The sequence below is a fragment of the Ascaphus truei genome, chromosome 8 (genome assembly GCF_040206685.1).
Source record: "Ascaphus truei isolate aAscTru1 chromosome 8, aAscTru1.hap1, whole genome shotgun sequence".
NCBI classification, from domain to species: Eukaryota; Metazoa; Chordata; class Amphibia; order Anura; family Ascaphidae; genus Ascaphus; species Ascaphus truei.
In genome coordinates, this window is record NC_134490.1 from 100,784,341 (window position 1) to 100,798,831 (window position 14,491).

The 14,491-nt window shown below is 42.3% G+C and overlaps 1 protein-coding gene across 2 annotated transcripts in view; it reads right to left on the minus strand.

The window, feature by feature from the left end:
* RTKN2 (rhotekin 2) overlaps positions 1 to 14,491 on the minus strand; it is a 243,539-nt gene that overhangs the window by 180,165 nt on the left and 48,883 nt on the right. For both annotated transcript variants that reach the window (XM_075612971.1, XM_075612972.1), the window contains one exon: positions 13,263 to 13,321. In XM_075612971.1, coding sequence (XP_075469086.1) covers positions 13,263 to 13,321 — 59 coding nt within the window. The remainder of the gene's footprint in view (positions 1 to 13,262; positions 13,322 to 14,491) is intronic.

Consider the following 14,491-nt stretch of genomic DNA (forward strand, 5'->3'; position numbering starts at 1 on the left):
TCCCATCATAGTTCACTTTGAACACCCACTCGCAGTACAATGTGTAGGGAACATGGTGTTTAAATATGATCAAGGCATACTTGTGTGGTATACCAGCACTCCTCACCCTATACTTCTCCCTCAGCGCCGGTGTCAGATCGCACAGGGAGATGTCGGGCACTGTTTGTATGCGAGCGGGTGTAGGAAGTCTTTTGGGAGCGGGTGTACTTGAGGCGATGGGCAATGGTAGGGTGTCTGGGAGGAAGCTTTCCTCCGGTAGTGGTCGCCGGGTTGTCTCCTGGCGTGGTCTAGATGGGGTTGTCATGTCCTCCTCAATAGCATAGTACACTGTATCTTCTGGTGGAGGGGGTGTGCTTGGTGATGGAAGGGGGTCGAAGGTACCATGCATCACATCCATGTCACCCCCCTGCTCCAGCGTCGGGGAAACAGGGGCATTAACACCGAGCAAATAATGTATGCCCGCTATGTCTGCCTCTATCTTGTCCATCCGTTGATCCATACGTTGCTCCATATGTAGCATCCGTTGATCCAGCCGTTGCTCCATATGTAGCACCGACTCCAGAAGCAGATCTAGCTTTGCCAGCACACTAGAATTCCCGGGGAGATCCACACTTAGCCCATTCAGGATCCGGTCCAACGAGCTGCTTGTGCATGGCATCTGGAGATCTGGGGGGATGGGTGCAACGGAGGATGAGATGGGGGTTCCCTGGAGAGAAGCGGCATCGATGGAGAGTGGAAGAGGTGACCTGGGGATGCCCGGTACAGGAGAAGCTGCAGCGTGGTGGAAGAGGGATGGAGAAGGTGACCGCTGGATTTCCGGGAGAGAAGCAGAGTCGTCCAAGAGCAAAGGAGACAGTGACCCGTTGATTTCAGAGGCAGCAGCATCTTCAGATGGAACCGGAGAAGATGGGGGTGGAGAAGCCGGGCTGAAGATTTCCGGGACAGCTACAGCAGAGTCGTCGAAGCATATGGGAGCAAGTGGTCTGCGGATTCGGTGAGTTGGCTGCCATGCGTCTTGCGTACCGAGCACAGTACCGTATTTCTTCTTCACATAATAAGGCTGACGTGTTTTAAAAGCCTTAGCCTTTGGGGTCAGCAGAAGGTTTTCTTTGTTGGCCTTAGCCTGTCGCTTTGCCTTTGGCTTGGGAACGGTAACTGCCTTTCTCTTTTTCAGTGTGGCAGGCACAGCAGAGGTGAGATGATTCTTTCGTCCATAGAACCGGGGCTGCTCCATGTAAGCGGGAGACACAATGCAGTATCTGGACAATGGCTCAGATAAAGATCAGCAAGTGGTGGGCTATGCAACGTGTACAACCTTTTATGCATGGTGGCCAGGTACAGGTGTTGAAAGTGGGTGGTCTGTTATGTGAGTCATTAACATATAAATACACCATCCATTTTGTGGATTCACTGCACATTGAATACACATCGACTAAACATCGAATACACATTCTTGTGTTTGTATTTCTTTCTACTCGCAGCAATGCCTGTTAAGAAGATTTCAAAGGATCTCAGCATGAGAATGAAGGAGATGTACACGAGCGGACAACGAATTGCAGATATCCAGCGCTGGTTAACTGCTTCTGGCCTCGTTGTGCCATCAAGCACTGTGTGCTATCATGCACAAGGAAAAAACAGAGACCGCAAAAAGGCACCAAGGGTAACAAATGCGTAAGTACTGTATACTGTATTTATAAAACTTAACCAAAAAAAAATATAGAAAACTGTAGTGTACATCTACAGTATACCGTATTTATATAGTATATTTATTATATTACAACAGTATATACTGTAGTGTACTGTATGTGTGGTCAATTTATATTTTTTGTGCAGCAGTATACACTTTTGGTATATTGCAATTCATCTTACAACGGAATATACAGTATATGATGTGTATTTATTATGATATAACAACAGTATACCGTATTTATATAGTATATTTATTATATTACAACAGTATATACTGTAGTGTACTGTATGTGTGGTCAATTTATATTTTTTGTGCAGCAGTATACACTTTTGGTATATTGCAATTCATCTTACAACGAAATATACAGTATATGATGTGTATTTATTATGATATAACAACAGTATACCGTATTTATATAGTATATTTATTATATTACAACAGTATATACTGTAGTGTACTGTATGTGTGGTCAATTTATATTTTTTGTGCAGCAGTATACACTTTTGGTATATTGCAATTCATCTTACAACGGAATATACAGTATATGATGTGTATTTATTATGATATAACAACAGTATACCGTATTTATATAGTATATTTATTATATTACAACAGTATATACTGTAGTGTACTGTATGTGTGGTCAATTTATATTTTTTGTGCAGCAGTATACACTTTTGGTATATTGCAATTCATCTTACAACGAAATATACAGTATATGATGTGTATTTATTATGATATAACAACAGTATACCGTATTTATATAGTATATTTATTATATTACAACAGTACTGTATACTGTATATTTTGTCTATTTATATTTATAGTACAGCAGTATACATTTTTTGTATATTTATATTTACTGTATATTACAACATTACATGTACAGTATACAATATACATTTTATATTGCTGCATATTAATAACACAATATAATTTCTTTGCATTGTAGGGAGACTACTCTTCTGGTGGACAGAATAAGTGAGGAGAATGATGAGAGGAGCGCATTAAGGGTTAAAAACACTCTTCAGGAAAACCACAATCTGACTGTATCCGAGAGCAGCATAAAGAAGATGAGACGCAGAATTGGATGGAAATATGGACGTGTGAGGTTAGTAGTGGACAGTACAGGAGGTACTGTACTGTAAAGTAAAAATGTTGTTTTGCAAACTGTACTGCGCTGTGACGCTAACATTTTTTATTCATTGTCATTACAGAGCGTACCCCATGATACGGGACGCAAACAAAATCAAAAGAGTGCTCCAGGCCCAGGCATGGATCGACAGCGGTGAGACTTTCCAGGATTGCATCTTCACTGATGAGTCTACTGTGTCGCTGGAGAGATTTGCAAGATTTGCGTTCCACAAAAAAGGCCGCATAACTTTGAAGCCACGGCCAAAACACCCTGTGAAGCTGCATGTGTGGGGTGCCATCTCTAGGCGTGGACCGGGATGCATTGTCGTCTTTGAAGGTACAATTTCTCAAATATAATGCCGCCTAATGCACTGTACTTGACTAGTGTTGCCTTACCGTATGCACTGTACTGTACTATTGAGCACTTTTCTTTTCTTGCTATAGGAATCATGAATAAAGATTTCTTCCAAGACAACATTGTGCCCGTGATAGTGCGATACATCACACAAGACTTTCCCAATGGTCATCGCTTTTACCAGGACAATGATCCCAAGCACACCGCGTCGACTGCGCATATCCTTGAGCGCGGCATCAACTGGGTGAAGACGCCAGCGGAGTAAGTGTAGTAGACAGTGTCCCATTTATATGTTCCCCACTGTTTTTACTGTGTACTGTATCTCTTAAACTAATTGTCCTTTCTTTCCAATCACAGATCGCCAGACTTCAATCCGATCGAAATGGTCTGGCATCAGCTGAAGGACCACATCCGTAAAGTGGCGAAACCCTCCAAGAAGGACGAGTTGTATACAGCCATAATGAGTTTTTGGAACGATGTACTCACCGTTGAACGATGCAATAAATATATAGACCATATTGCCACTGTGTTGCCCATTGTCATCGCGCGCAATGGACAAGCATCAGGAAAGTAGTACAGTGCTGTAGTATTGTACAGTAGGTACACTATGATACAGGTAAGTATGGCACAGATTTTAGCTTTCCCAATAGTCAGAGTTTACAGTAGTTCCAGTATACAGTACAGTAGACTAGTTTGACATACTACAGTAACTGCCTACTAACTGCTCCATTTTTTCTTTCCAGAGAAAGCTGCACCAGCCACCTACTGTACAGTAGGTCTACCATAATACAGTACGCACATACAGTACAGTACAGTAACTGAACAAAGTTTTTGTTTTCTTGTCGTTCCAGGAAAAAGGGTGCACCAGAGGGGAGGGGGGGCCTTGTGTTCGTCAAATCTGCTTGTGCAGTCAAATGTACAGTATATAAACAGCAGTAATGATGTACACAAAACCTCTCCTCTCTCAATGAACTACTGTACCGCAGACACAATGAGGATACTGTTACAGTATGAAGGGAAAAAGAACAGGATGGGTTATTTAACATTACAGTATACTGTGCAATATTTATACTGTATATTTATATATACTGTATTTTTATTCTAAAGGTATTCGAGAATGTACTCTACTAGATGAGGACCTGGTGACTTTCAACACTCTCAGACACACAGAAAGGATTATTTCACATCACTGTATATTTATCCTGTATATTTTCAGTAATTTAGAAGCAGTGGCTGTTCTGAACAGCCCAGGGCCAGATTAACAAAACAATGGCTTGGATTGGATTAGCCAGACGATTGATGCTTGGCCAGGGAGGGATTAAAAACTCTAAGGGAGGGGGTGGGTGGTGTAGCTGTAGGATTGTACTGTGTCAGTATTTCCAACGCCAGGTCACCCTAATAATTGCATGAATAAACCCCCAAAGACAAGGCCCAAATATACTAGTACAGTATACTGTACAGTACTGTAAAGTATGTATTATTGTGTGTTGATGTTTTGAATTGCTGTTAACTTGAAAAGTTTCACCATTGTATTGTACTGTATTTGTAAATAAAAGTATTTTGTGGCGACTTCAGCAATAAAAGAACTGGTTAATTTATCTCACATAAAGTACGTGAATACGACCGCAATCACCATTGTACAGTAAATGGGTGCATAGGATGGAACGACAGGTGCTAAAGGGGTATAAATATGATACTGTATTTATCAGTATTGATCAAAGAGAGTTGATCAGAAGGATTCCCCTTATAAAGTATACAGCACTCTATTGTCATTCATACAGTACAGTATACTGTAGTAAAAGGTAGACAACACATGGTCTTGCAGTACAGTATACTGTATTACTAAAAATCTGTCAGGTTGACCAGAATCACTGCGGATATCGGAAAATAATACAATTTTATTAATTCTACGTACTGTATATAAGGGGAATCCTTCTGATCAACTCTCTTTGATCAACACTGATAAATACAGTAATTTATCTCACACTCAGTACTACAAACTGCTTTTTGCTTGCAATAAACAAACAAACAGGGAAGCGCTACTGTATACTGTATGAGTTAGGATCAGGCCCAGCAGCCACTTTATGTTGAAAACCACATACAGTATGAAATGAGCATAAATTTGCATGAATAATTACACAAAAATATATAAAATAAATAGCACAAGTCTCTGACAGAGAGAAATTGTCCAGGTGGTGTGGATACAGGTTAATGCCCCTGTCTGATAGGACAGACTCGGGCAAGAATGGCCTGTGAGAGGTGAATATCCAGAATGGTAGCTGGGATGGAAAGCGCTACCAACTGTGCAGGTATTGAAGTGTGTAGAAATGGGAAGGTGCCGTAGGCATCAAATGTGGAAAGCGCTCACCCAGACTTCATACACTGCGCTTTTTGATTGCATACTGCAAAGCCGCAAGACCAGCAACATTGTAAAAAAAGAGCAAAAAAAGAGCAATGAGCGCGAAATTGGCGTGGGAACTTCTGTTCTAGGGCCCCTAGAAATAATATTCTTTATTTTATTTATAAACTCACATTTATATATAAAGTATATATTTATTTCTCTTCATGTATTTATTTATATTTATTTATTAATTGTGGAGCTGCTGTGCGTGAGGGGCCATGGCCAGGATGGGGGGGGGGGGTAACGGTACAGTATGTGGGTAGGGGGTGAGGGTGGTTAGACCTCACAGTACATTATGCACATTGGGCCCCCCTCCTCCCCACATTTACATACTGTACACTACACGACATCAATGCAGGGAGGGTTTACCAATGCAGGTAAGGCTTTAGGCCTTTATATCTCTCTCCCTTCAGTGTAATCTGCTTAACAGAAACATTAGGGGGGAAGGGGCTTTAGGCCTTTATATCTCTCTCCCTTCAGTGTAATCTGCTTAACACAAACATTAGGGGGGAAGGGGTTTTTAAACAATGCTGCTGTGTATAATGTATAAGGTTTTTTACAATTAGATAGATGTAATCCTTGGTATTGTAAGGGTTAGTTTGTTTTTAAATTGTCTTTTCTGGTTGTTACTTACAGTATATATTGATTTTGGTTTACTTGCTTGGTTAAAATACTGTAGTTAAGTTGACTTGTTTGGAAGTGTTTGTACAGTATTTACTGGTAGAGTAGCTTGCAATTATATTGTTAACATTCATTTGCAGAATGTACAGTACTGTATATGGTGCATAGATTTAATGCTATGCATCATTTACAGTATACAATGTACTGTAAATGCAATGTACTGTGTGGATTGTAATGTTATGTTTTACTGTATACTGTATGCTATTCATTAACTTCATTGCTCTACACATCTAGGGATTTCATTCCACCTTACCACCTTTCCTACACATGATTTGTGCTTTAGGCATTGGTTATATTACTGTATGCTAATGCAGATGTGTGATGCTTTGAGACTGTCATTTATACTTTGACAAGTCTACCTTTTGGTGTGTAGTGTGCATTATCCTTAGCGTTGTATACTGTAGGTGCCTTTAAACCCAGTAACCTATTGTGATTCACTTTGATTCTCCCTAGTGTTTTTTGAGTCACTATCCTTTTCATGTTTAGGGTTGACAGTGTGTGTCGTTCCCTAGTGCTGTTCATTAGTGTTTAAGGGTCCATGCCTCTTTTTTAAGTGTTTTTAAATCATGTACTGTACTGTTTATTCATCCCTTTTTGCACTGTGTCAAATAAATAAACAAATATATCAATTGCATACCTGAGTGCTCCCATACGGGTTACTTTTTTCTCTTTTCACTCACATACAGTATGTATATATATATATATATATATATATATATATATATATATATATATATATATATATAGCTGTATGATATATATATATATATACACAGTGTATATATGTATACTGTATATATATATATATATATATATATATATATATATATATATATATATATATATACAGTGTATATATATATACAAAGTATATACTGTACAGTATATATTTATTTCTCTTCATGTCTTTATTTATTTATTTAGATTTATTTATTAATTGTGGGGCTGCTGTGCGTGAATTTTTTTTATTGGGGGTGAGGGGGGTGTTTGGCCCTTGGTGTGAGTTTACGACTTGCAGCAGCAGCACAATGAATAAATAAATATAAATAAATAAATAAATAAATGACAATAAATACATTTGAAATACATTTTTATTGATAGTGTACAGTACATGTGCAGGGGGTCTCCGGAGCAGAAGCGCACAGGTTTCAGGTCTGGGGACCCCGTGCCCCCCGAGATACAGGCCCCTTTAGGGGGTGCGGTATCCCTCTGCTCTGCTTGGTTTACAGGCCGCGATCATGTGATCGGGACCTTTAAACGCAGAGCACTCAGCACTCAGAAACACAGGCCAGGCAGATTTAAACACACACACAATAGGGGGAGGTTTTTTTACATAGCTTGCAGGGAAGCTTAACGCACACACACAATAGGGGGATAGGGGGAGGGTTTTTTACATAGATTAGAGAGAAGGCAGGGCGTTTTAAAAGCGAGAATAGGGGAGGGGGTTTTACATAGATTTTATTTATTTATTTAGATTTATTTATTAATTGTGGGGCTGCTGTGCGTGAATTTTTTTTATTGGGGGTGAGGGGGGTGTTTGGCCCTTGGTGTGAGTTTACGACTTGCAGCAGCAGCACAATGAATAAATAAATATAAATAAATAAATAAATAAATAAATGACAATAAATACATTTGAAATACATTTTTATTGATAGTGTACATGTGCAGGGGGTCTCCGGAGCTGAAGCGCACAGGTTTCAGGTCTGGGGACCCCGTGCCCCCCGAGATACAGGCCCCTTTAGGGGGTGCCGGTATCCCTCTGCTCTGCTTGGTTTACAGGCCGCGATCACGTGATCGGGACCTTTAAACGCAGAGCACTCAGCACTCAGAAACACAGGCCAGACAGATTTAAACACACACACAATAGGGGGAGGTTTTTTTACATAGCTTGCAGGGAAGCTTAACGCACACACAATAGGGGGATAGGGGGAGGGTTTTTTACATAGATTAGAGAGAAGGCAGGGCGTTTTAAAAGCGAGAATAGGGGAGGGGGTTTTACATAGATTTTATTTATTTATTTAGATTTATTTATTAATTGTGGGGCTGCTGTGCGTGAATTTTTTTTATTGGGGGTGAGGGGGGTGTTTGGCCCTTGGTGTGAGTTTACGACTTGCAGCAGCAGCACAATGAATAAATAAATATAAATACAGTAAATAAATAAATAAATGACAATAAATACATTTGAAATACATTTTTATTGATAGTGTACATGTGCAGAGGGTCTCCAGAGCAGAAGCGCACAGGTTTCAGGTCTGGGGACCCCGTGCCCCCCGAGATACAGGCCCCTTTAGGGGGTGCCGGTATCTCTCTGCTCTGCTTGGTTTACAGGCCGCGGTCACGTGATCGGGGCTTTAAACGCAGAGCTGGATACCGGCACCCCCTAAAGGGGCCTGTATCTCGGGGGGCACGGGGTCCCCAGACCTAAAACCAACGCGGTTCAGCTCCAGAGACCCCCTGCACATCTACACTATCAATAAAAATGTATTTCAAATGTATTTATTTGTATTTATTTATTTATTTATTTATTGCGGGGATGCTGTGTGTGATTATTTTTTATTGTGTTTAGCGGGGGTGGGTGAATGGGGTATTCGCCCCAACGATGGTTGGGGAGGGCTTGCGGGGGGGGGGGGTAGCGGGAGGGCTTAACCCCTTCATGACCGTAGCGGTATTAACTGCTACGATCGTGAAGGGGTTAAGTGCACCCGCAACCCCCCCCCCCCTCCCGCAAGTCCTAAACTCACACCAAGGGCCAAATACCCCCCTCACCCATCCCCACTACACACAATAAAGCGGGCACGGTGGGTTAACCCCTTCATTGCCTTAGCGGCTATCCGCTATAGTAATGACGCAGCATTTTCCGTATTTTTAATAATATTGATCAGGAGCAGGGGGGGGGGGGGTTCCCTGAGCATTAATCATTAATTTCTGGCTCAGGGAACCCCCTGCTCACTTTACAATATTATTAAAATAATGCTTCTTTACCATAGCGCATAGACGCTAAGGTAAAGAACGAGTGTTTATTTATACTGTATATTGTATGTGTTTTATTGATACTGTACATGTGCAGAGGGTCTCCAGAGCAGAAGCGCACAGGTTTCAGGTCTGGGGACCCCGTGCCCCCCGAGATACAGGCCCCTTTAGGGGGTGCCGGTATCCCTCTGCTCTGCTTGGTTTACAGGCCGCGGTCACGTGATCGGGGCTTTTAACGCAGAGCTGGATACCGGCACCCCCTAAAGGGGCCTGTATCTCGGGGGGCACGGGGTCCCCAGACCTAAAACCAACGCGGTTCAGCTCCGGAGACCCCCTGCACATCTACACTATCAATAAAAATGTATTTCAAATAATTTTTAATGTGTGGATGTTTGCGCAGAGAGAGAGCAGCGGATCTCTCTCTGCTGCAAACACATCTCGCCCCCGCCGCCCATACAGTAGTATCATTTATGTATGTGCATATACAGTACAGTACAGTACTGTACAGTACTGTATGTTAGGGCTTACAGGGGTTGTTGTTATACAGTACTGTATATATATATATACTGTATACTGCATTACAATTCATTATAGGGGACGGCTTCACAGAGAATAGCTCGCAAGCGCCACCATGTGTATTTTGACGGCATTGCAGTATTGTAACCAGCCGGAATAAAAAGCTTAAATTCCTGCCGGAAAATAACGCAATGCACTCTGGCTGAAAAATATCAGAAACCTGAATACACCCGAGTATACCCGAATTCGCGGGACTAGCCGTGCTCGAATAAAGTGTGTCGCCAGTGTATATACCAGAAACACTGGTGTTACAGTAGTTACATAGCAGATGAGGTTGAAAAAAAGACATGCGTCCATCAAGTTCAACTTATGCTAAATTTAGACAACAGATATTTTATCCTATATCTATACTTACTTACCTATTCCTGTTAGGGAAAATAACTACACTTTGCTGCAGCCCTTTCTAATGACAGCTGGCCAAATAAACTGGTTACCAACTCCAAAATATATAAACAATATTAGCAAGACAGGGAACAATATTGAAAGTTTTTTCTGACATTGACGCTGGTCCGGTGACAGATTTTTTTTCCAGCTGGAAAATTTTAAGTCTTGCTGCTCCCAATAAGCACACACAGCGCTACACAACGTGCGCGCTCGTCACCGACCCCTGGTGGCCAATGGTAGTGTTCATTGTTGAAACTACCATTGGCTGCGAACACGGCGTCGCCGCTGCTGCAGTCGCTGGAGTCTTTCCAAACTATGATTCAAGGCTGCAGCAGCATGACTATAGAAAAGGGACCTCGCTCAGACCCCTAATAGGTGGAGGCGTGCTGCCTGGGGATGGGCTAGATAGACAAGAAATGTGCACCGAGAGTGGTACACCAAAGAATCCCCTTTAGATAGGCGCACTGCAGACCTGAAAATATAGACGGTCAGGGGTGGGATGTGGTGTATAAAAATAAAAAACAACTTTAATAAATATTCATATAATGGTGTACATAAAACCGTATATAGTGCTGTGCTATACACTGAGTAGTAATAGACTACTGTTGGTCTATATCAAACTCCGTCATGCGTCTCAACTATGCTCCCATTAATATTGTCTCCCTTGTTGTTTAGATGAAACTGGATAGATGCTCTTCGTATCAGAAGTCTAGGTAAGTATATTAATCCTGTGGCATATTAGTAAGTATAGGCTCTACCGAGACTTACAAAGTATTCACGCAGCACATTCAGGCGATATGTACACTGCGCATGCGTCATGTAAGTTAAAAAGTTGGAGTCTGTTTTATGTACGTGTTGCGCATGCGCCGGAACAGTGCGTGAGATTTAACTGTTTGGATGGCCCGTTTTAGGTAAGTAACGGGTAAAGGGAGCACTGGGTATGATAGAAATGTTTAGTAGTGATTGAACATAGTGACACACAAAGCGCTGTGCCTATGGATCACTATAGATCATTTCTTTAAAATGAACCCAGTGAATACGCATCCCGTAATACACTGGGTTCATTTTAAAGAAGTGATCTATAGTGATCCATAGGCACAGCGCTTTGTGTGTCACTATGTTCAATCACTACTAAACATTTCTATCATACCCAGTGCTCCCTTTACCCGTTACTTACCTAAAACGGGCCATCCAAACAGTTAAATCTCACGCACTGTTCCGGCGCATGCGCAACACGTACATAAAACAGACTCCAACTTTTTAACTTACATGACGCATGCGCAGTGTACATATCGCCTGAATGTGCTGCGTGAATACTTTGTAAGTCTCGGTAGAGCCTATACTTACTAATATGCCACAGGATTAATATACTTACCTAGACTTCTGATACGAAGAGCATCTATCCAGTTTCATCTAAACAACAAGGGAGACAATATTAATGGGAGCATAGTTGAGACGCATGACGGAGTTTGATATAGACCAACAGTAGTCTATTACTACTCAGTGTATAGCACAGCACTATATACGGTTTTATGTACACCATTATATGAATATTTATTAAAGTTGTTTTTTATTTTTATACACCACATCCCACCCCTGACCGTCTATATTTTCAGGTCTGCAGTGCGCCTATCTAAAGGGGATTCTTTGGTGTACCACTCTCGGTGCACATTTCTTTGTCTCTGCAGCAGCATGACGTCAGTTTCAGCAGCCAATCAATGTCCAGAAGTTTTCATTGATTGGCTGCTGAAATAGCATGGGGACGGGTGACGGGGTTTATTATTTTATTTATTATTTATTCTCATATTTATTATAATATTACATTATTTATTTATCTGCCGCCCGCTCGCTCCCCCATCATTCCATCTGCTGGGGATTGTAGGAGGACTTGTGCAGAGGTACACAATGGAGACTGTTTTAAGGTGAAATTAAAACAAGGCTTTATTGTGCCTGTCGCTTTAAACACAGCAAAAATCAACATAAGAGAATCAGCCAAACAAAAAAACCTATCTCTGCTTTGGAGACTATCTCCATATGTAGCTCAGCCCTCTCTGACTGGGTTGGTTAGCTAAGCTATTTACCAGCCCCAAATCATGGAGACATTTATCAATACACATAGACATACATAATAGTCTTATACAAAAAGTCTTATCTGTTAGCCGGGCTGCTGTAGGGGAAGCTTCTCTGCTCTCTTGGAACCACATCCTTGTGTGCACAGGAAATGTCAGGCTCCAGGTTAGAATCTTGTCCCCTTTGTCTTGTGGTCAGCTTGCCGCTCAAGACATCTGTCCTTCCTTGGTTCAGCCCAGTTGTGGACTAAGGAATCTCTGCTCTGTCTCCTAGTTCTGCTCAGGTGTGAGCTATGGATGCTCACTTCCTGTCTCAGAGGCAGGCTTTTTCTACCACCTGTAATCAGCCAGGTGGTGTTAGTTAATTGCCTACCAGCAGTTAACCACCACACTGCTGGATTAGAGGCACATTTGTGAACAGGGATAAGTCCCCTGTTACAGGGATGTTCACACATAGCCCAGCAGACGGAGGCGCACAGCCACACAGCGTCGCGAAGCAACAAGTGTGCCCCTGCCCTAAGTCTTTTACCATTATTTGTGCGCAGGCTTCTCTGGTGTGTGAGGCTTTGGGTTCCTCACGGTAGCCAGGCAAAATCCTCTGGTCAACCAGCCTGAATCCCTGCGGGCGTGAGCGCTGTCTTTGATCCCCCTAACAGATTCCAAACAAGGACAGTGACAAGTTCTCATTTCATGCCTTTTATACTTGTTCAATCAGGAGTTTAATTACCTCCACATCCCAGTTCAGGTAGGAAACCAGACACCAGTGCAGTTTCCAGCCCCGTAAAGGGAGTTTAACCCCTGGACTCCCTTACATAGCCACATAGATTTAAATCTTTAAACATGTTGGTTTAATTTATCATAGGTGATGAGGCAGCTTAAGAAATCCCACAACTTTTAGGTTAACAAAATGCTTTATTGTATGCTAAATCAGACCGCTCCTTTTTTATTGCCTAGCACGGCTTCCTTAATATGGCCTCAAATGTCTTGGAAATGTTTCAATACCTGATATAGCCACTTTTCCTGGACACGGTACACGTTCTGTCATTCCAGCATCAGAAGATCTAAAAGAAAAAAAGAAAATGAAACAAACATTGCAACAAAACAAAACGAATATACTTCTGAATGAAATTGTATGACACACGGTTTAAAAAAAAGAAAAAGAAATTGTATGACACACGGTTTAAAAAAAAAAAAAAAGCTTCGTAATGTGCCTTCATTAATTCATTTTTTGTCCTTTATAACACTGACACTCCACTCAGTCTGCCAATATTATAATTTTTTTTTTTTTTTTTTTTTTTACAACCAAAGATACTGTGCACACCCCACAAAATCGCATAGATAATGCAGCGCAGCCTAAGGCTAAGGCCCCCCTGCACACGCCGGCACGCCCGCCTTGCATCCTGGGGGCGCGTGCACGGCGCTTCACCGCGATCTGCAGGAAGCTTTTTTTGGCGCGGGGGGGGGCTTGGCCAAGACGGGCCGGGTGCAACCATGACGGGGGGCCGTCCCTCTCCCCCGTGCCACACTGCCTCCCCCAATACAGTCGCTCTCCTCCATGCCACACTGCCTCCCCCCATACAATACACAAAGCCTTCCATAGCAGGGCAATTACCCTGCAGTGAAGGAATTTGACTCATTTGCATGCTTGCTGGTGAGTACCTGGATAAACATAGCGAGTGACCGGATAAGTAGCCCCACCCATCAGTCTTTCTGATTGGCTCCCTGGCGCACCACGTGACGCGTCGCCGCACGGGATCACAATTCTGTTGTAGCCCCTGCTGGCTGACGCGTCACAGTGTGCAGTAAGCCAGGGAGCACTGGGGACAGCCAGGGAGCAAGTAAGGGTCTGGTGAGAGGCGCGCGCACAGCCGCCGGCTGCACTGGGGACCTACCCTAAGTAATCAAACTAATAGGATGCGAAACATCAAGTCTCGGGTTGATCAAATAAGACTTATTTGACCGAATACCAAGATCTTATACAATGTTAAGTCTATTTAACATAACCGATTTATTGGTCGTGAAAGGGAGTGCACCCTAAAAGTGGAAATTCCATCTAGGACCAAAGTGAACTAATGTCAGTGACATGTTTAAGGTATTTCACCTGGGTGATGCCTGTGTTAATATGGCGAGCCAAGTTTTGGGAGGGATTTGATTTCCTTTGGCTACTACTTCTTGTGTGATGTGCCTGTGAGTTCAGCAAGTGCTTTGCACAGCCAGAATCCCCACCTCTC